The sequence below is a fragment of the Branchiostoma lanceolatum genome, chromosome 9 (genome assembly GCF_035083965.1).
Source record: "Branchiostoma lanceolatum isolate klBraLanc5 chromosome 9, klBraLanc5.hap2, whole genome shotgun sequence".
Lineage (NCBI taxonomy): Eukaryota > Metazoa > Chordata > Leptocardii > Amphioxiformes > Branchiostomatidae > Branchiostoma > Branchiostoma lanceolatum.
This window is the reverse complement of record NC_089730.1, coordinates 22187584-22211098: the sequence shown is the minus strand read 5'-3', so window position 1 is coordinate 22211098 and position 23515 is coordinate 22187584. Positions and strand designations below refer to the sequence as shown.

General features: G+C 47.5%; 1 protein-coding gene across 3 annotated transcripts in view; it reads left to right on the top strand.

Moving 5' to 3' along the window:
* Positions 1-22445, top strand: part of LOC136441647 (ras-specific guanine nucleotide-releasing factor RalGPS2-like) — a 68869-nt gene extending 46424 nt beyond the window's left edge. The window contains exons 11-23 of one of the 3 annotated variants that reach the window (XM_066438063.1): positions 5940-6004; positions 6653-6752; positions 7629-7724; positions 9135-9170; positions 13373-13482; positions 16069-16305; positions 17830-17884; positions 18649-18716; positions 19069-19208; positions 19467-19572; positions 21153-21609; positions 21732-22137; positions 22343-22445. In XM_066438063.1, the coding sequence (XP_066294160.1) occupies positions 5940-6004; positions 6653-6752; positions 7629-7724; positions 9135-9170; positions 13373-13482; positions 16069-16305; positions 17830-17884; positions 18649-18716; positions 19069-19208; positions 19467-19572; positions 21153-21274 (1135 nt within the window). In that variant the 3' untranslated portion in view covers positions 21275-21609; positions 21732-22137; positions 22343-22445. Of the gene's footprint in view, positions 1-5939; positions 6005-6652; positions 6753-7628; positions 7725-9134; positions 9171-13372; positions 13483-16068; positions 16306-17829; positions 17885-18648; positions 18717-19068; positions 19209-19466; positions 19573-21152; positions 21610-21731 lie in introns of all 3 variants that reach the window. The other 2 variants (XM_066438062.1, XM_066438064.1) reach the window with 2 other exon arrangements.
* The last annotated feature ends 1070 nt before the right edge of the window (positions 22446-23515 follow it).

The window sequence follows — 23515 nt, the reverse complement described above, 5'->3', positions numbered from 1 at the left end:
CACACCTGTATAGTACACCTGTACAGTTTACCTGACAGTTTACCTGAGTGTACAGGGTTGTGTGCACATGTGGTTGGGGGTCTAGTTGTACATGTATGTATACAAGTCATGTCGGACGGGATACCCCCCAGTACGGTGTATGAGTGTTAGTGTGTGTGTGTGGTTGGTGTAGCAGCAGGTGTACCTTTCAGCCCACCCAGTGTACAGGACTGGCGGCACCTACACAGGACCTGACAGGAACACCATGGTCCAGCACTGAGGGAGGGGGGAAGGGATACCTGTATATAAGGGGGAGGGGGGATACCTGTATATAAGGGGGGAGGGGGGATACCTGTATAAGGAGGCCGACTGTGTTGCCAAGCTTTCCCCTGAGGTGACCAAGGTGTAACCAGGTGTATCAAGGTGTGCCCACCAGTCACCCCAACTTTAAGTTGATAACATGACACCATGAAGGGCACGTGAACTCCGTCCGTCCACCCCAGAGCCTGCAGCTCTTACAGTCCCACAATGACTTCCTTCTGACTGCCAGATAAGATCTAAGGAGCCACTTGAGCTGTTAAAGTATCAGATCCGGAGCGATAAGATCTCGCCCTGCAGGTATGTTACCTGTCTCACCTGAGAACACCTTTTGTCCAGACCCAAACACCTGTTTATTTGTCTAATCACCGAACCTCGGCCTTTCCCCGTTCCAAGGCTGAAGCTCCGAACAATCGCGATTTCTGGGGCAGAAATGTTACGTCTGAACAAACCTGGCAGCTTTGACAAATCTACCTGCATGCAGGTATCGCCATGACGACCCCGAGGCCAGGTGTACAGTAGTTGTACCTGTGCTACAGGTAATGTTAGGTTTCACACCTGGACATGTCATTACCTGTTCTACACCTTATGGTTGTGCAGGTACATGTTTTGTACACACCTGGCAGGTACATGTACAGGTGAGATCACAGCTGGACAGGTAATTACAAGTTCTACACCTGGCAGCAGGGCAGGAACATGTTTTGTACACACCTGTGTCATAAATACCTGGCAGGTAAAGGTGAGGCCGGTTGAGCTTAGACAAAGGTCACGGCCAGACTCCGGTGATGTGGTGGTCCTAATGAAAGGTTCAAACGTTCACCATGGCTGCCGCACTGGTGGAGACAGACTTTGCAAAAAACACACCCAGAATCTGTTACCTGGACCCTTCTCCCTGCTGCCTAACCCTGTAACTCATAGAGAATTGTTAGCTGTTTCAGTGTGCTAAAGGTTAACACAGGGATATCAACCCCACAGTCTTGTGTAGTAGGCTGTCTCTATCCGGACCCGTCCCTCCGTCCCAGGATAGAAATTTGCTTGTTGGGAAGGAGGGAAAAATTCACCCCATCCCTGAGAAAAAAATTGAACCTGACGACATGAAATTGATGAAAGTGTATTTTCTCAAACTTATATTATTACTGCAGAATGATTTGATAACAAGAATCAACCACTTCTTGGGCTCCCAAACAATGAGTGTGATGGAAAGAGACTTCAGGCTGGATACAGTCATGCCCTGGTGTGTAGTCTGGGACCTTGTGGCCATGCACAGTCGGTATCTCTTACCATTATCCTCACCTCACCTGAGGACTTAATCTGTCTGACATTGGGAAGCAGCCATAACGTCACCAGGGACAGAAGAAGACAATCGTCGCTTCAGACTCGAATCTAGTACATAAAGATCAACCATGCTGTCTGTTATCGGAAGGCCCACTAGGCAAAGCGTTAGGTCTTGTAACTTAAGGTATTCAGGAAATTTTGACGGTCCATAGATTATATTTAGATATCATGAGAACCTTGGAGAATAAACAGAAATTGTCAGTCTGAGAATGTTTCTGATTCAGGGCAATGTATATTATAAGACATACAGAATTGATGGACGCACTGGCTAGATCAGACAAACCCAAGAAACAACATTTCTTCCTCTCATCGTAGTCTTACACTGTCTTGGAATTAGATTTTTTGACTGTGAATAGACATATAAGTGAGCCCTGCATGCACCTACCTTAGCTGTGAGTTGAAGGCTTGAGTTATGGACCAGATTAAAGTGCGGAACCCTCCAGCTGAAGAAAGTTCCTCACGTTTGTTCCAAACCTCATCCGACATCCAGCCTTCGCCGCAGACTCTGTCTTTTCAAGTCCTGTTGTTCTAAACCTCCCCACCAATCAGCAGCTCTGTTATTGAAGCTCTGGCCCATTGTCCAATGGGGACAGCCGATACAAAGTCAACCTCACCTCGCCTGACCTCCTCAATTAAGTCATCATTGAGCAATTACTTAAGTTGTAATTAAGACGCACGCTTGAGGAGGTTCTTAAGGCGGTGGGCCCTGAGGAGCCATGTGCCTGTAAGGTTTGACCTTCCAGGGGAGATAATGTCTGCCGAACGCCTCAGATCTTCCCTAAACTCATCATTAAGTCAACATTAGAACACGACCCCTGCTGGGGGCCTGGGTTCATATTGAAGGTCGTGTAAATCTCCGCTGTGAAGCCTCTAAAGAGGGTTTGCATGGGGGGGGGGGTGACAACGCTTTACACTGAATTCAGAAGAACCCCCTATACGTATTACGCTAAAAGCAAGGAAGGCGATTACGCAAAATTCGGTTGACTCACTACAAATTACGGGAAATGAAAAAGGCCGCCTAGGCATTAGAAAAAGCCCATGCATACCCTCACTGGACCGTCCCATTTGTCAGTCACACGTCTTAATTGATCCTGGCCGCTGACTCTCTCCGAGAAACTAACTAACCACCAAGCTTTTTATCCTGTGTCAATTTTTTTCCAGAACGGCAGAATTGCGTTGTTTTGGCCTGTGACTTCACAGATCTACAGCTTTCTTTGATCAGAGGAGCCAAATCTCCTCAGACCATCCCTAGGTCTTGTGTGGCAAGGAGCAGCCTTAATTACAGATTAGACAGGATAAATGTGCAGCTTGCAACCTGTGATTGTACCTGCACATACATGTAGTAGTTCTCTCCCTGTGATCTTAGTGACACTAGTAACAGTGTAACATGATATCCAGGAGGCCCGAGGCTCATAGCTGCCGCACTCAGCAGACACAATACAGATAGATGTGTCTGTGTTGAGTGTCATCTCGCACCATTCTGTGTCATACTTCTGACAGTGTGACACTTGATAACATTGTCACAGTGATAGCCAATAATTTGCCTGTCACTTTTAGCTGCTCTATACTGAAGCCATACATGGGTCTGCATGTAACTGGTTCTGTTCCGTACCTGCATATAATAATACTGTACATAATAAAACATTTTTTTTATTTACCTTCTGTGCCTGCACACAGTATACATACTACATGTAGTTATGATACTGGAGAAATTTCACTTATGACTGATATCCCGGCTAGCTGCATACTGCCTAATGATGTGTTCGTACCTCCAGGGGGACCCCTGACGACAAGGGCTGTGCCTTATGTACGTAGACGGTAATACCTGTACCTGTACCTGAACAAACTAAATCAAGTTTCAAAGATGACACTTGTCCTCACAAACCCACACTTGTCCTTCTGGACTTGTTAGTTTTACAAACCCTTTGGCCAAACTTCGGCCCAGACTGGTCCCCCTGGGTTAAACTACGTCCCTATAGTTGAGGTTTGACTTTTAGAACACAGTGAGGCAGTGTGTGCTTGGTGTGATTGACGTAAACATCCCAGAACACCTTCAGGCATCTTTTTCGCTCACAAAGAAGCCGTGTTTCCAGCAAGTCCAGGGAGTAGCTGGTATCAAAAGGGTAAAACTTTAAAACTTCCCCCATTCACTCAGACTATACCATCAGCAGCTGGGATGATAGTTAACCTTAAACACCCTCGGGAAAGTTCTTCTCAACGCTCACTTCACAAAGAAGCTGTGTCTTCGGTAGGTCCAGTAAATAACAGGATAAAGCACTACACTTATTCTATTCTGTCTACCTTTATACTTTACCCTGAACACGTTTGGTTTAGTTTATCATCTTATTGTCAGTGTTAGTTTTCGTCTCAAATAACTCCAGTGATACAGTCAGGATAACTGCACTATACAGCTGTAGTTCTGACTTCCTTACTCTACCCTGCATTCCATTGGGCTAGTTTATTGTCAATGTTAATTCTACTCACAAAGAGCTCCAGTAACTGTTATACAGACAGGATAAAGCATTGCACTATCCATTCTGACTTCCTTAGCTAACCCTGAGGTGCTAAAGTTAGCTCTTCTCACAAAGAAAGTGTACTTGGGAAGTCCAGCGAGTAACTGGTATAGAAAAGGACTCTGACTTCATTCTCCGACTACATTTTGATTAGTTTACCTTCTACAGCTCTCTCAAACTCAGGTTGACGTGGACGTGATATTTCAGTCATCTGCATATTTGGCAAACCCATGGAGTTGGTGTATGGTGTGGAGTCAGACACACCCTATGTACAACAGCTACTGTCAGGTGTGTGGCGTGGACACACCCAGGGTAACAACAGTGGCACAGAGGGTCAGGTGTGGAGTCAGACACGTGGGAATACTCACCAGCCACGTCCTACTGTCAGAACAAAATCCTTTCTGAAACTCTGATTCTCAGCCAAACAGTCTTCTTGTAGAAACAAAATAGTCGACGCCAACAAGAAGTCACCATCAGAAGTAACAGGCTGGTACTTCATTCCTAAGACTGGTCCGGAGCCAAGCAGCCTTCCCGTGGGGACAACATAGACGCTGCGACTTGCAAGCAACACTCCGGTGATCAAACGTCGCACAACCTTTCTAGAACTCTGGTCTGGAGCCAAACGGCTGCCTTGTAGGGACAATATAGTCTCCGCCAAGTCTGCGATCAAACTTAACAAAACCTTTCCTAAACCTGGTCTAAAGCCAAACAGTCTTCTTATAGGGACAACATAGTAGCAGCGTGTTGCATGCAACAAGCCTGCGATCAAACGTGACAAAACCTTTTAATTGCTAAACCTGGTCCAGAACAACAGAGACGACCAACAACAGGCCGGCAACAGAAGCCAACAAAACTTCTAAAACTCTGGTTGGAGGCCAAACGGCCGTTTTGTCGGGACCAAATACTCACCAACCACTGGCCCTACCTGTCACACGCATCCCCTCTAAACCCTGGTGCTGAGCCAAACTGTTTTCCCGCCTGAACAACAAAGACATTTTAAGTCAGCTAGGAGCCAGATAGGAGCCAACGAAACCTTTCCCCTCGTCTGAATGGAGTCGTGGCTGCCAGGAGCAAGTCGGTGATCAAACGTAACAGAACCCCGTTTCCTGCCCTGGTGCGGAGCCAAGACTGGATTTGTAGGAACAAAAAGCCAGGCCGCCAACAACGGAAGCCAGCAAAGCTTCCCCCACCGTGGCCTTCTGCCAAACAGGGCACTCTAATCTTACTGATGAGAAAATCCGGCAAACCGGGGAAGTTCAAGTGACGGATGCCCCCCTCCCCCTCCTGTCCAAGTCAACTCATCAAGTCTGTCATCAGCTTCCCAGGTTTCTCACAGGTCGTGCTCTGTATCACAGGTTGCTAAGATACGTTGTTCTGACTGGTCGCAGTTTCTGAAGGGTCGTGCTCTGTATGCCAGGTTGCTAAGAGTATTATTCTACATTTCAGGTTGCTAAGATATCATGTTCTGTGTGCCAGGTTGTTTACAGTATTATTCTACATTTCAGGTTGCTAAGATATTTCTTTTATTGTGTATGCCAGGTTACTAGGAGTGCTGTAATTGTGAATTTCAAGTTGCTGAGGTTTGTTATTCTATATTTCATGTTGCTGACATTGCTACATTTGTGTATTTTGTACTTCAGGTTGCTAAAATATGTTATTCTGTGTTTCAGGTTGCTAAGGTATGTTATTCTGTGTTGCAGGTTGCTGAGATACGTTTGTTATTCTGTGTTTCAGGTTGCTAAGCTTTGTTATTCTGTGTTTCAGGTTGCTAAGATAAGTTATTCTGTGTTTCAGGTTGTCCCTGAAGATCGAGCCGGGCAACAGCAGGCTGCAGAGAGTGGTTAAGGACGACTCATCAGGTGGGTTTGTCAGCTGGGCGGGTTCTTAGTTTGTCAGCTGGGCGGGTTCTTAGTTTGTCAGCTGGACGGGTTCTTAGTTTGTCAGCTGGGCGGGTTCTTAGTCAGGAGCACACCTGTCAGGCCAACTGGTTATCACTTCAGCAGTCACACTTCGGCAGCGCCACCTATCTGCTGCTGAGCATACTGCAGGCAGATAGTGACTGTGATGTGCTCAGCTGCGGTGTGACCTTTTGTGGTTATAAGACTTGGTGCAGATAATCTATGACTGTAGGAAGACTGCTGAAGATACAAACAAACACTAGATGGCAGATATTCCTGACAGGCAACTGGATAAAATTTGGAAACGGGCGTTTCAGACAGCATCCGCTCTCATTTAGGGGTGACTGAAGGGAAGAACTGGTCAGAAGTAACCTGGTTTTAAACCTAAACTCTGATTGATATGTTAATGTGGTGAAGATAAATTCAGAAATTTTTGAAACAACTGAAACTCTATCCAGCTGCTTATAAGTAACTGTTATTTGGCATATCTTATCACATGGATGTCTTAAACCTTCATCAACGAAACAAAGTAACGACTGATGATACGTGTTGAGTACGCCTGGGGATGTTGTCGTGTTGACGTTGCGCCCTTTCCCGTTTCCCGCCCAGTGAAACCGCCGCTGACAAAGAAGGCTTCCATCCCGAGCACCCCGACCTCCGCGCCGCGATTCGTCCCCTCGCACCGCAAGAGCCGCAGTCTCGGCACAAAGTAAGGAAAACATTTACTGTCCTGTCTTAATAAGCAGTTATGATCATGTACCACTGTGACAGCATATACTACACTTCAGTCTCCACACCAAGTGTATAAAAGTAATAACCCTAACCCCGCGCATCGCAAGAGCCGCAGTCTCGGCACAAAGTAAGGAAACATTCGCTGTCCTGTCTTATACAGTATCATGTACCCTCAGGCTGTTAGTATACTTCACAGTACAGGCTTGGTTAGTGGTGTGGATCTAAAGCCGAGTTTAGGTTTAGGTTCGGACTCGAGTCCAGAGGTTTAGGTTCAGGTCCGGACTTGAAAGTCCGGACCTGAACAATAATTTTGGAATATTTTTTCGTGTTACATGTAAAATTGCATATTGGCAGATATTTTACACGTAATTTGAAAACTATATGTACGGAATTATATACAGTCAGTAATTAACACAAAAGTTCAGTTATAAACACAAAAACAGCAATGTTTTAATATTTTTCTAGTGCAAATTTCACGATTTAAGGAAGGTTTAAGATGGTTCAAAACAAAAAGGAGTGTATGAGTGAGAGAATTTTTTTTTCAAGTCCGGACTTGTTTCCAGACGTTTAGGTTTTTTTGGACTTGAAGTTGAACCTAAACGTTTTACAAGTCCGGAACCGGTCCGGCCGGACCGATCCGCACCACTAGGCTTGGTGCCCAGCAGGAAAAACACTCTCCTGTCCTCAACATTACAGACTATACTCAGTCAAACACTCTCCTGTACTGAATATTGTAATGATCACCCTAGTAGACTCAGTCCAACATGCATCCACAGCACAGTTTCTCCATATCAGGACACATGTCCAGCTGGCCTCACTAACGACTCTCTCTGGTTAAACTCCTCATGTCTAGGAGGAAACAGGAACGACGTAAACTGACACCAGATCACTGGTTACCATGGCAACCGTCTCTAAATGCAACCAGTCGGTCCGGTTCAGGTGATCTTAGGTAAGACACAGGTGGACATGCAGGTGTAAACTTTCCCTTTCAGACAGGTGTAAACTTTCCCTCTCTGTCCCCTGCAGCCAGACCTCGGTCTCTCCCAAGAGGTAAGTAGGAGCAGCCGCAGCGTTGGTGGTGGTCTGCTGTGTCGCTTAGCAACCAATGTTTGTGCTGTGCTGTTGCTAGGCAACTAGTGTTGGTGTTAGTTCTGTTCAGTTCCTTGGCAAAGTTTTAGTGTTGGTTCTGTTCAGTTGCTAAGCAACCAGTGTGGGTGATGCTTCTGTTCTGCTGCTGTGCAACAAGTGTTTGTGCGTGGTCTGTTCTGTCGCTAGGCAACCGGTGTTTCCTTTTGGTTCTGTTGCTAGGTAACCAGTAAAAGTTTGCTTGGATTGGTTCTGCTGCCAAGTTATCTGTCTCATTTTTACCAAATTAAAGAACAATCCAAGTTACATAATTATGTACATGATGATGTAATTGTACCATACACTGTCGGCTTTCTTAAGAGGGTAGAAATTGAGGGTCATGTTCAGGTCAGAGATCAGTCCAGGTCAGTTAAAGGTCGGAGGCTAGTTGGAGGTCAGTGAGAGCCAGTTAGAGGTCAGCAAACCTTCGTAACCCCCCCACCCCCCACGCCTTGAGTAAGAGTAAACAGCGAACTGCGGTCTGGACAAGGCTGTTTCACAAATAGTGTTGGGCACCACTTAGCGCCCGGCCGGCACATTCCTGACGGCGCTTCTCGGCTCGGGGGGAAAACATCCCTCATCCCGGACCTGGTCACACTCCAGGGCCAATGGGCTCATTTAGGGAACTCAGCTGCGGGCATCTCTAACGGCCCTGAACTCCTGTTTACTCGGAAGGTTTACGACACGGGTTGTGTGCTTCAGAATATCATGTCGGGTCTCTCACCAAAGTTGGCAGGTCTCCTGCAGGAGTTGTTTGTGTTGCCAGGCCTTGAATGGGCCTGGCAGCTTGGCATGTCCCCGCTTATGGACTGCAACCCTTACCAGTAGCAGTACAGACCAGCGTTTTGTAGGAGGCAGGAGTTTCCCTACTGCACGAGCCACAGACCAGGGTCTGACACACGTGAGCACAGCAGCCCAGAACCTTGTCTATAAGAGTAAAAGCACAGGACTTTCAGCTTGGCAATGTTCATGTCCTATATGGACCACAACCCAGATACTGACCCTACAAGCCAGGGTCCTGGCTGAGCCTTGTCCTATACAGCCTGTGCACGCCACATACAGAGTTTGACACACACTCAGCTCAGAAGATCTATGTCATGTCAGACTGGCCATTTATAATTCTCCAGGAGTCCCCCTATAGCCACTGAGCCACACACAGAGTCTGAGACAGCCTCAGCACAGCAGATCTATGTCCTGTCCGACTGACCATTTATAACCCTCTGTCTACCTGCAGTTTCCTGTGCCATACAGTCCAGGCAGAGGCAAGCAGGTGAGAAACACACATTACACTGATCAATGATAGGGAAATTCTAGTAAGCTATACATATTATACAGGACGTGTACATTTAGTTATAATAATTGTACTATTTGTAGAATGTGGTAAGATTGTTTTCCTATATCACTGTGATTGTACTCAGTTATATTATTTAGAACTGCTTTATCACAATGACCTGTTACAGTTACAGTAACTTGTAAGGGCATAAACTTCAAGGTACAATAAAGGATTTTCATTCATCCATCCATACATTGCACAATACCGGTGCAATGGCCTAATTGGTAGAGTGTTCGCCTTGCACACGGTAGGTCGTGAGTTCGAACCCCGGCCGGGTCATACCAAAGACTCTAAAAATGGTACATACTTCTTTCTCTGCTTAGCACTCAGCATTTGGGGAAGAGTATGGAAGTTAAACACACACATCATTACCAGCGGACCAGCCCCCTGCTGTAGTGACTTGCACTTGTGTGGCCCAAGGGCTTTGAATGGCAGATGGGCGCCCCCCTACGCATCTTCGATGCATGGGACCACTTTAACTTTATCCATACATTGAGTGAACTGTAAACACAGGTCCTGTGCTGTGGTGTTGACTCTCAGTGAAGGTTCCGGTCAGGAAAACAGTCCAATTGTCATGTTTTAATCTACATGAAGACAAACACTCTAGTTGGAGAAGGAAGAAACTTAAGGCAGTGATTATAACTTCTGACAGCCACAACCTAGGAGTGCTGGAGCATGGGTTTTGCCAGTTTCTTGAATGTTTCTTAAGTAAAGTATTAAGTGCAATGAGAATTACAAAAAGAGATAAAGCAGGTGAAGCATGATGCTTTCTAAAGTAGCTAGTGGTCGTGCAATGCATCTTTGCCACGGCTCGCGTTTTTGGCCAACCCCCCGGGTCACCCCTTCTCGATGAGCAGTAAAAGACAGTAATGTATGAAACCATAGGAAAACCACGTACCAGTAGAGAGTTGGACCTCCTACATGGCAGCCGACTCCTGGTGTGCCTGAAACCCGTCCCGCCTCCGTGTGCCGGTATCCTGTCCTAACCAGGGTCCCGCCTCCGTGTGCCGGTATCTCGTCCTGACCAGGGTCCCGACGTCCTGCTCTATACTCGCTGTGCCTGAAACCCGTCCTAACCAGGGTTCCGACGTCCCACAATCAGCTCTGATCCAGATTATCAGCTGTCTGAGCAAACATCGTAAGTCACCCCTGACAACAGCCCCGCCCGGCAACCACGTTGTGTCAGAATTCCTCTAAAGGACGCACCAGCACAGAGTCAACAGAGTCGATCCTCAGTTTCTGAGCTTTCAAACTTACGTACAATACAACATTTTACCAGAAAGTTTATCTGTGTTGGTAGGAAACATTCTGAATCGCAGTTGAACTACGTTTAGAATCGACAAAGCCTGGAGTTGGACAGTCAAAAATTTGGATAAGTCCAATTTTTATGTCAATTAGGTTACAGTTCAACTTTGCTTGAGAACTGAACATTGTTTTACTGAGTTTTAGTTTGCTGGAACCCTGCGAGTCCAACCGTCCCCCTCAGTGTGTCCTTAATGAGTTTAAGATGGATTCCAGACAGCGGTGTCTAAGCAGCCGCCAAGGAGACACAATAAGAACCTTTCCGCTTTCTTAAGGAGAGGGTTACATTTAAAAATAACTTGACCTTTTGGCCTGTATTGTCGAGCCGTGCCCTGAGGTCAGCCTGCATGACAAAGGCTGAGTGTAAGTCTGCCCTGAGCCAGGATTCCTTTTCCTTCACTCCGGGATGTAACTGTTACAATAGGGCTGCCTTGAAGGGATGGTGTGAGAGGGAAGGAAGGAAAATAAGTAAGCCGCATGTATACAGAAGGAAAGCAGAATTCTTTCTACACAACCTACAATGTAGTGTTTTATTCACACCAACATTTCAGTGGCGGTCTATCACTTTAGGTCAGTTCTGACTGGTTCACATTGCACTGCAGCTATAGAATAAAATACTAGGGATTCATTCTGCTTCTCTGCGGGATGTAACTGTTACAAAAGGACGGCCTTGAAGGGATGCTGTGGGAGGGAAGGAAGGAAAATAGGCAAGTCGCATGTAACGTTACACAGAAGGAGAGCAAAATTCTTTGTACACAACCAAGTGTTTTATTCACAGTCACCAACAATTGTACAAGGTACAAAGTATATGGCTGGTACATTATAAACTTACTACTGTAACAGTTCTATATATATGTAAGGGCACTAAGGAAACTCGATATTCAAAATAACTTTCCTGCTACCATTCGAAAAACCAACTCTTCAGCATTAAATAGTACTTAATATATATTGTATGTTTATATGTAAGTGTTCTTCACTACAGACTGAAATCATACCCCCCCCCCCCATCTAAGTGGTGCTATAAGTGTCCCAGTGTTTGTCCTGTGTTTGGGTTAGCCACACACCCAGCCCATTAGCAGTAGGGCACGATCAGCCATTCAACCAGACTCCCTGCTAAAAGTACAGCCGTGCTGCTATATCAGGTACTGCTGTGTGTTTGTGGTCATACAAACAGTCAATTAACAGTTGGGCGAGGGTCTGCATGGGGGGTCACCCCAGACCCACAGTGCTGCTATATCAGTCCTGTGTTTGTTGCAGACACAAACAGCACCATTTACAGTTGGGGAGGGTCTGCATGGGGGGATACCCCAGCCCTACAGTCCTGTGTGTTTGTTGCAGACACAAACAGCACCATTAACAGTTGGGGAGGGTCTGCATGGGGGGGTTACCCCAGGCCTACAGTCCTGTGTGTTTGTTGCAGACACAAACAGCACCATTAACAGTTGGGGAGGGTCTGCATGGGGGGTTACCCCAGGCCTACAGTCCTGTGTGTTTGTTGCAGACACAAACAGCACCATTAACAGTTGGGGAGGGTCTGCATGGGGGGATACCCCAGCCCTACAGTCCTGTGTGTTTGTTGCAGACACAAACAGCACCATTAACAGTTGGGGAGGGTCTGCATGGGGGGTTACCCCCCCGGCCTACAGTCCTGTGTGTTTGTTGCAGACACAAACAGCACCATTAACAGTTGGGGAGGGTCTGCATGGGGGGTTACCCCAGGCCCACAGTGCTGCCATATCAGTCCTGTGTGTTTGTTGCAGACACAAACAGCACCATTAACAGTTGGGGAGGGTCTGCATGGGGGGTTACCCCAGGCCTACAGTCCTGTGTGTTTGTTGCAGACACAAACAGTCCATTAACAGTTGGGGAGGGTCTGCATGGGGGGATACCCTAGGCCTACAGTGCTGCCATCGGTCCTGTGTGTTTCTAATCATACAACCAGCATCATTACAGTGGGACAGGATTAAACTAGCTAAGGCTCCCTGCTACAGTTGGGCATTAGGGCCTGTTCAGGATTAAACTAGCTGAGGCTCCCTGCTACAGTTGGGCATTAGGGCCTGTTCACACTTTAGCGTATATCAGGTAAAGATTGCCACCCAAGAAGTAGTTTTTGGGTTCGATAAGCAGGCTTCACAAAGATTGGTCAAACTGCAAACTTCACATAAACTAAAGAAATAAGCAACTCATACAGACTTGATTACGCACACGTATTTAAAAAGAAACAGGTAACCGTTACAATCTGCAACTGGGGTCACCGTATTAGCCGCAAACCCCAAATTGTGTCAGGGCTCGAAAAAGTGGGTGCATGTGCACCCAGTGCACCCAAAATTGGAGCTGTGCAACTAATTTTTGACTGTGGGTGCACTGGTGCACCTATATATTTTTGTAGCCTATAAGGTACTATCGTACACTAGTATACAGAATATTCTTGAAATGTAAGTATAAAAAACAGCATGATAACTTTTTGCTGTACTTTATCTAATGTATTATTTGTTTGAAATTTTGAAGTTAGCTATAGAATTACAGATTGAAGTTCTTAAGAAAGGCAGCAGCGTTAAACTTTGTAATTATGTTCTGAAGAACATTCAACTTTATTTTATCTGGTGCACCCGAAATTCTTTCTGTGCACCCAATTTTTTTAGTTGGGTGCACCAGTGCACCTATTCCCAAATATGAATTTCGAGCCCTGTGTGTACAATAACATGATTCCTTGTCAATGTTATGATAGTGAACATTGAGATTCATTGGATACAATTTGAAAGTATTCAAGTTTAGAATTTAGACTAGTCTTTATCAGTCATTATGAATCAGTAATCTGTTGTTTTTTTCCTTACCAGCCCGCCTCCCCCCGCCGGTGCCAATGGGTCGCGCCATCTCCTTGACGACAGTGTTCTGGAGGAGTCTCCGGTGGCGTCCATGGAGGGTTCCGTAAACGGCATCTCGCTCGGTGAGTTCCGTGCGACCCGTGCGACCCTGGCGACCCTCGGTCCCATGACTGTGTTTCTGTTCCCACCACCGCCCCAACCCCCATTAGAAAACTATCAGTGCTGAGATGGGACTATTACTGACAGTCGTATTTCAGCAACATTTCAGTAAATCAGCTTTACTGTCACTCCAGTGGATTTCTGACAACCTCTAAGGTTTCCTATCAGCACTTATTACTGATCTCTTACTGACAGTACTGACATGCTACTGGTGATTACTGACATACTACTGGGGATTACTGACATGCTACTGGTGATTACTGACATACTACTGGGGATTACTGACATGCTACTGGTGATTACTGACATGCTACTGTTACACTTTCTGAGCTCTACTGTTCTGTTACTGACATCTACTAAAACTTCTAAGCAATCACAGTCGGCATTAATGTGGCATGACTGTCATGACAGTCTCATCTCAGTACTGACCATTGCTAAGGGCCTGCATGTACATGTAACAATCTTCAGTGCTGTAAGTAGCTTGCATGTACATGTAACAATCTTCAGTGCTGTAAGTAGCCTGCATGTACATGTAACAATCTTCAGTGCTGTAAGTAGCCTGCATGTACATGTAGCAATCTTCAGTGCTGTAAGTAGCTTTACCCGCTATGTAAACCACAGGACAACAATATGGGTTCTAATTAAGGATTACGCAATGTCAGTGATGTTTGCCTGACCAAGAAGTAATCCATCCAGGCCATGTGTAAGGTACTAGTAGCTGAGGAGTTACAGATGACATTCTGGCTGTTACGATTATGAAAAAGTTGTTTTCCTTGTCTTATGTATCCTGCCCTTGTGCATCGTTCAGGTCGGTTCTCCTGTCTGTAGTGTCCAGAGTGTTACAGCCTAGTTCATCGTCTTCTCATGTTTCAGAACACTCAGTCTTACATCCCCTCTGTTTCCTTGCTTGTCTTTGCGTTGGCTTTCTATATCATAAAGTCTGTAGTATTTAGTGTACGATAGATATGAAGCAGAATAATATAATTGTTTTTAAAAGCTGAGACCTTAGTGTGCTGCATGTACCTGCTGCAAGATCCATTGTTCTGTTACTTGCTCATATCTAGTGCTGGCTCCTCTGTTGAACGGAGACCATTGACTTGCTATACTCCTGTACCGCTCACCCCCCGTAACTCTGCCCCCCCTCCCCTGTACCGCTCACCCCCCGTAACTCTGCCCCCCTCCCCTATACCGCTCACCCCCCGTAACTCTGCCCCCCTCCCCTGTACCGCTCACCCCCCGTAACTCTGCCCCCCTCCCCTGTACCGCTCACCCCCATAACTCTGCCCCCCTCCCCTGTACCGCTCACCCCCCATAACTCTGCCCCCCTCCCCTGTACCGCTCACCCCCCGTAACTCTGCCCCCCTCCCCTGTACCGCTCACCCCCCGTAACTCTGCCCCCATCCCCTGTACCGCTCACCCCCCATAACTCTGCCCCCCTCCCCTGTACCGCTCACCCCCCGTAACTCTGCCCCCCTCCCCTGTACCGCTCACCCCCCGTAACTCTGCCCCCATCCCCTGTACCGCTCACCCCCCCGTAACCCTGCCCCCCTCCCCTGTACCGCTCACCCCCCGTAACTCTGCCCCCCTCCCCTGTACCGCTCACCCCCATAACTCTGCCCCCCTCCCCTGTACCGCTCACCCCCCGTAACTCTGCCCCCCTCCCCTGTACCGCTCACCCCCCATAACTCTGCCCCCCTCCCCTGTACCACTCACCCCCCATAACTCTGCCCCCCTCCCCTGTACCGCTCACCCCCCGTAACTCTGCCCCCCTCCCCTGTACCGCTCACCCCCCGTAACTCTGCCCCCATCCCCTGTACCGCTCACCCCCCATAACTCTGCCCCCCTCCCCTGTACCGCTCACCCCCATAACTCTGCCCCCCTCCCCTGTACCGCTCACCCCCCGTAACTCTGCCCCCCTCCCCTGTACCGCTCACCCCCCATAACTCTGCCCCCCTCCCCTGTACCGCTCACCCCCCGTAACTCTGCCCCCCTCCCCTGTACCGCTCACCCCCATAACTCTGCCCCCCTCCCCTGTACTGCTCACCCCCCATAACTCTGCCCCCCTTCCCTGTACCGCTCACCCCCCGTAACTCTGCCACCCTCCCCTGTACCGCTCACCCCCCGTAACTCTGCCCCCCTCCCCTGTACCGCTCACCCCCCATTACTCTGCCCCCCTCCCCTGTACCGCTCACCCCCCGTAACTCTGCCCTCCTCCCCTGTACCGCTCACCCCCCGTAACTCTGCCACCCTCCCCTGTACCGCTCACCCCCCCATAACCCTGCCCCCCTCCCCTGTACCGCTCACCCCCCGTAACCCTGCCCCCCTCCCCCATTTCCACACATATGTTTACAACGTAGGACTGACAAGAGAACTGGACTGAAACAAGAACATGTGGCTTTACAGTTCAAACTTACCTGTTCATAAAACCACATCTGCTAGTTCAAGCCAGAGCTGGGATTGAAATAACCGGTTGCCATGATGTCGATTTGTTACCATGGCGACGATGATTGTCATGGCGACGGTTGTGACGGTGGTTTGTTCCCCTACAGCGGCCCCCCGGCGGAGAGTGGTCCGACCCGTGTCCCCGCCCCTGCATGTCCGCCTGAGGAGACCCCCCCGCCCCCGTAGCCAGTCCTGCGGGGGTTCCCCCCTGCTGCCCCGCTCGCCCCCCTCCCCCCCGGACGACGCCCCCCCTCTGGGCTACCTTTTCCCGCGGACGGCGCGGCGCCTGACGTCGCCTTGTCTCTGGTGCCTGCCGGCGATCGGCTTCCCGTACCAACACAGAGGTTCGTTAGGACCCCTCGTCAAACCCATCAGCAATAATCAACGCACTTTGCTAATTACGTTGCTGCACGTTTGATCAGATTGATCTGATTTGTGAATCAAAATCTTTTCTTCTAATCCCGACTAAAAATCAACGCACTTTGCTAGTCATGTTGTTTCTGCACGTTTGATCTGGTTTGTGAGATTTGTGAATCAAACTTTAATCCTCTCTTCTAATCCTAATCAAAATTTGCCTGTTAAGCTCCTGCACGTTTGACCCGTTTGATCTGATTTGTGAGATTTGTGAGTCCAAGTTTGATCCTTTCTTCTAACCTGAGTGATTTCTCTGCCTCTCCTGTGCACTCCTTGGGACCAGGTTAGTCGGTCTTCATTTCCGCAGGGTCGGCAAAATCATCATCTGTAGCTCATAATCCACCAGTTTCATCCGTTAACAGTTGTTTTCCCATAAAAGGTTCCTGGACCTGTAGACAGCTGGGCAGAATAGCAGCTGCTGTGGCTTCTTTGTTTTTGTTTGCAGTTTTAGTCTGCAGCAACACCCAACATCCGTTGCAATAGTTTCTTTTTATTTAGATTTAACTAAGTGTGACAGTCTGCAATGTCCAACGAAGTTGATGATAAACTGTTCTTGCAGAGTTTGATGATGGTGAATATTCTGGATCTTCTTGAATGCATGTTTGTTAGTTGGTTCATTGATAACTAACTCCAGAAGGTATTAATGCTTGTCTATGATTTTGTTTTATTGTTGTTTGAAACAGTTTTTATGGCAGAATGACGGTTTGGGTGTCTCAGTTAGTGAATAAGAGTTAGGCAGAAGCTGGTGCTGTGGTCATTTCCTTTATCATCGGGCACGTAGCTGTGGAGTTAGGCAGATTCTGGTGCTGTAATCATCGGGCACGTAGCTGTGGAGTTAGGCAGATTGGTGACTCAGGTGACAGACTGAAGTCCCAGCCACAAACTTCCCACCTCACATGACAGTGACTCATGACATGGTGACAACTGTAGCTCAGACACTTACTCTGCTGTAACAGTGGATTAACTCAAAGTAATAAGGATCTCTGATCAGATGCACACATGCACTAACACACTAACACTGTCCAGCCACTCTGGTGTGTGTCCTGTGAGTAAACAATGGTGTGGTTGGCGTACCTTACTACCTGGATGCCTAACCTTCATCAACTAAACAATAGTGTGGTTTTGGGAAGAAGCCATGGTATGGAAGGAGACGTGGTTTCAGGCCAGTTTGACTGACAATCTTCCATGTTTCAGAGTGGCTGTTGGATAGACTGTACATGTAAGTCTGATGTGCAGTCATGCACATGGAACACAAACACTGAGAAATCAGAGACTAAAGAGTTAGAAGCCACAAGCACATTTTTACAGGTTGCCAGATGAATTTCACATCTACAGATGTCTGACTTGTTTGGTTAGAGGGTATACATGGGGTTCAAGTAAATTTATGACAGCTGGAGGGTGTTCATGGGGTTTCCCGTGGTGTGTAACAGAAGTCAAACTTATTGTCCTTGCAGGGAGCAGCGAGGGGTCAGAGGTCAGCGATGAGCAAGAACCCTTCAACCCGGACAGGTGAGTCACCTGGAGGCTGTGCATGGGGTTTGGGAGTTTGGTTATATATGTCTTTTTGATCGCTGGAGAATGTTCATGGGGTTTGAGAATTAGGACATGTTTTTGATAACTGGAGAATATATGGGGGGTAAAGAATTCACATCCCCCATCCTCCCCTCTGTTGCTGAGATACCAGTTGATCCCACATCCTCCCCCTCTGTTGCTAAGATACCAGTTGATCCTCCATCTTCCCCATTCTGTTGCTAAGATACCAGTTGATCCCCCATCCTCCCCCTCTGTTGCTTAGATACCAGTTGCTCACACATCCTCTCAAATCTGTTGCTAAGATACCAGTTGATCCCACATCCTACCCACTGTGTTGCTATGATACCAGTTGCTCACACATCCTCCCCATTCTGTTGCTAAGATACCGGTTGATCCCACATCCGACCCACTCTGTTGCTATGATACCAGTTGCTCACACATCCTCCCCATTCTGTTGCTAAGATACCAGTTGATCACACATCCTCCCAATGCTGTTGCTAAAATACTAGTTGATCCCACATCCTGCCCCTATGTTGCTAAGATACCAGTTGATCCCCCATCCTCCCCATCTGTTGCTAAGATACCAGTTGATCCCCCATCGTCCCCCTCTGTTGCTAAGATACCAGTTGATCACACATCCTCCCCCTCTGTTGCTAAGATACTAGTTGATCCCCCATCCTCCCCCTCTGTTGCTAAGATACCAGTTGATCACACCTCCCTCCTCCTCCCCCCATCTGCAGCTCCTACTGTGAGAGTCCGGATTCCGACTCCCCCAGGGACGTGGCAGCTTCTCAGTTCCCCATTCAAGGTGGGTAGAGCACAGCTCCCTCTAGCATCTGCAGCTAGTACTGCAGCTTCTCAGTTCCCATACAAGGCACAGCACACAGGGTAGCGGCTCCCTCTGGCACCTGAAGTTAGCACTGCAGCTTCTTTTCTGGAAATAGAATTTAAGCCTGCAGGTTGGAAAAGTCTCCGTGATGTTTTCTTCATATGAGGTCTTGAAAGAAGTTGCGTTTAAAGCAGGCAGTTTGCAGGATCACTTTTGTTTTAACTGTAAAAATTGAAATCTGGCAACTAGAGACATGCCGTACTCCCAGGGCAGTTTTACTACACATTGTTATAGCTGCAGGAGTACATGTTGTAACCTGACACTTTCCCAGGGTTCTTGAGACGAAAGACGATACTGAAGAACGGCAGCAAGCCCCGCGTGGCGCCGTGGACGCGGTACTGGGTGGCGCTATGGGGGACGTCGCTGATCTACTACACCGCAAAGTCCCTGAGGGGACACGACAGGCACCATGTAAGTACTGCTGACCTATCTGAGACTATAAACCCCTCGTGCACCCTCAAACCCTCAGCACAAATACTATAAACCCCATGTGCACCCTTACACTCTCAGCACAGGCATTATAAACTCCATGTGCACCCTCATACCCTCAGCACAAACACTATAAACCCCATGTTTACCCTCTATAAACCTCATGTGTACCCTCAGCACAGACACTATAAACTCCATTAGTGCGTGTGTTAGTGTAATGTTTAATATGTGTCCCTACAGTTCAAATCGACCCCAGGGAAGATCGTGTCCGTGGTCGGATGGATGGTGATCCGAGGAGACAATCCAGTTCAGCCTGACATCTTCCTTCTCACCGACTCCGACAAAGGTGAAATCTTAAAGACACATTCTTTTGCTTGTGACATGTGCATAACTTACATTGGAGCTTTGCATGCAACCATGTTCTTCCACCAACATGGTTTTGTCCTTGGCGCTGATTGGCCAATCTGTCCTGTCCTTGGTGCTGATTGGCCAATCTGCCCTATCCTTGGTGCTGATTGGTCAGTCCACCCTCTCCTTGGACCTGATTGGCCAATCCGCCCTGTCTTTGGTGCTGATTGGCCAATCTGCCCTGTCTTTGGTGCTGATTGGTCAGTCCACCCTGTCCTTGCCGCTGATGGGCCAATCTGCCCTGTCCTTGGTGCTGATTGGCTAATCTGTCCTGTCCTTGGCGCTGATTCGCCAATCTGTCCTGTCCTTGGTGCTGATTGGCCAATCTGCCCTGTCTTTAGCGCTGATTGGCCAATCTGCCCTGTCCTTGGTGCTGATTGGTCAGTCCGCCCCGTCCTTGGTGCTGATTGGCCAATATGCCCTGTCCTTGGTGCTGATTGGCTAATCTGTCCTGTCCTTGCTACTGACTGGCCAATGTGCCCTGTACGTGGTGCTGATTGGCCAACTGATCCTGTCCTTGGTTCTGATTGGTCAGTTCAATCCTTCGTGCTGCATTGGCCAGTCAGTTCTATGCTACATGCTGATGGGTCAATGAGCCCTGCCCTTGGTGCTGATTGGCCAGTCAACGCTGTCCTTGGTGCTGATTGGCCAATCAACTGTTCTTACATATCCTCTATAGATATATTATATAAATTACAGGCAGGGAGCCAGCTGACCATTTTGTCTTGTATTTTCCAGGAAATACGTATAAGTTCCAGGCAGGGAGCCAGCTGACTATTTTTGTGTTGTATTTTCCAGGAAATACGTACAAGTTCCAGGCAGGGAGCCAGCTGACTATTTTTGTGTTGTATTTTCCAGGAAATACGTACAAGTTCCAGGCAGGGAGCCAGCTGACTATTTTTGTGTTGTATTTTCCAGGAAATACGTACAAGTTCCAGGCAGGGAGCCAGCTGACTATTTTTGTGTTGTATTTTCCAGGAAATACGTACAAGTTCCAGGCAGGGAGCCAGCTGACTATTTTTGTGTTGTATTTTCCAGGAAATACGTACAAGTTCCAGGCAGGGAGCCAGCTGACTATTTTTGTGTTGTATTTTCCAGGAAATACGTACAAGTTCCAGGCAGGGAGCCAGCTGACTATTTTTGTGTTGTATTTTCCAGGAAATACGTACAAGTTCCAGGCAGGGAGCCAGCTGACTATTTTTGTGTTGTATTTTCCAGGAAATACGTACAAGTTCCAGGCAGGGAGCCAGCTGACTACTTTTGTGTTGTATTTTCCAGGAAATACGTACAAGTTCCAGGCAGGGAGCCAGCTGACTATTTTTGTGTTGTATTTTCCAGGAAATACGTACAAGTTCCAGGCAGGGAGCCAGCTGACTATTTTTGTGTTGTATTTTCCAGGAAATACGTACAAGTTCCAGGCAGGGAGCCAGCTGACTATTTTTGTGTTGTATTTTCCAGGAAATACGTACAAGTTCCAGGCAGGGAGCCAGCTGACTATTTTTGTGTTGTATTTTCCAGGAAATACGTACAAGTTCCAGGCAGGGAGCCAGCTGAATGCGCACCTGTGGTGCCAGCACCTGGGGGAGGCTACCAAAGGGGGGCAGAAGCAGGGGCCAACAAACCTCATGTCGTTTGAATGACTCCAGACGGACTAATTAAAGCCAAGGCTGCTGCAACTGTAATCAACATGCTGGTGCTAGATGGGACTTTAACACCTCAGAATGCTGCAATACGGCTCCTGTACTGATGTGCAATGGTGCAGACTAGAACCAATGGTGCAATTCGACTGGACAATGTTGTTTTGTACAGCTATGCTTTGGGAGAAACACTTCCTGGAAATACAACACACCTTAGTACTACCTGTCATTCATGAGGGGGAAACTTCCGGGAAACACCAGATGTCAGTACGACTGGCCACTCATGAGTTAGTAACTTCCAGGAAACACCAGACGTCAGTACGACTGGCCACTCATGAGTACTACCTGTCATTCTTGAGTTAGTATTTTCCAGGAAACACCAGACGTCAGTAATACCGGCCTCTCATGAGGGGAAACTTCCAGGAAACACCAGACGTCAGTACTACTGGCCTCTCATGAGGGGGAAACTTCCAGGAAACACCAGACGTCAGTACGACTGGCCACTCATGAGTTGGTAACTTCCAGGAAACACCAGACGTCAGTACGACTGGCCACTCATGAGTTGGTAACTTCCAGGAAACACCAGACGTCAGTACTACTGGCCTCTCATGAGGGGAAACTTCCAGGAAACACCAGACATCAGTACTACTGGCCACTCATGAGGGGGAAACTTCCAGGAAACACCAGACGTCAGTACTGCTGGCCACTCATGAGTTTGTAACTTCCAGCAAACACCAGACGTCAGTACTGCTGGCCACTCATGAGTTTGTAACTTCCAGCAAACACCAGACGTCAGTACTACTGGCCACTCATGAGTTAGTAACTTCCAGGAAACACCAGACGTCAGTACTACTGGCCACTCATGAGTTAGTAACTTCCAGGAAACACCAGACATCAGTACGACTGGCCATCCATGAGTGGGAAACTTCCAGGAAACACCAGACGTCAGTACGACTGGCCACTCATGAGTTAGTAACTTACAGGAAACACCAGACGTCAGTACTACTGGCCACTCATGAGTTAGTAACTTCCAGGAAACACCAGACGTCAGTACTACTGGCCTCTCATGAGGGGGAAACTTCCAGGAAACACCAGACGTCAGTACGACTGGCCACTCATGAGTTAGTAACTTCCAGGAAACACCAGACGTCAGTACTACTGGCCACTCATGAGGGGGAAACTTCCAGGAAACAGCAGACGTAAGGGATACTAGCCATCCATGAGTGGAAACTTCCAGGAAACACCAGACTTCAGCACTAACAGAAACTTCCAGGAAATACTCTAGTACTATATATATACCAATGATTAATGACAATGGTCTGCGTTGTTTGCTTCCAATGTCCCACGGAGAATGCCGCTTTGGGGAGGATTTTTGCTCCATGGTGCAAAGCTGCCCCTCGGACTGACTTTAAGGACCCAGGAGCAAACTGCCCAAAACAAGTTTTAAAGGTGTGAGGAACGTCTTAGAATTGACTTTTACATGATTTTATGAGCCACTCAGAACTGACTTCAGCCCAGAGCTGCTGGGCAGAAGTGACTTTGTGCGTTTGCTGTGTAAGGTTTGAGAAGACTGCCAGGAGAATGTGGAAAGTTTTAAGCGTTGATTTCTGGCCCTCTGGGTTTGCCATGTGTTCTGACTGCCATAATCTCTGCTTCTCGGTGAACACGAGAAGTGGGACGTAGCTGAGACCTCATGCAATGGGATGTAGAACAGCACATGTAGTTTTCTTAGTGATGTGTAGATTGTGATGCAAGTCAGACCTGGTCTGTTTCGAAAACTGTTCTTAGCTTCTTACTGGACTAAATCAGCTTCGGTGCTACTTTTGTTATAACAGCACAATAACAGGACAGCTGCCGGTGTTTGTGTACGATATTCACTCACACTTCCAGCTGCATAAGGAAAGATGATCAGATTTGTGGAAATTTTGGTTGGCTCATATTTGTATGCATGACCATATTCATACTTTATGACCATATTTGTATTCCATGACCATATTTGTACAGTATGCCCATATTTGTACTGTATGACCATATTTGTACTGTATGCACAAATATGTACTGTACGACTATACAAAATGTATTTTGTACTGTATGACCATATATGTACGTATGACCATATTTGTACTGTATGCCCATATTCGTACTGTATGACCATATTTGTACTGTATGCCCATATTTGTACTATACAACTATATTTTGTACAGTTTGACCATATATGTACTGTATGACCATATTTGTACTGTA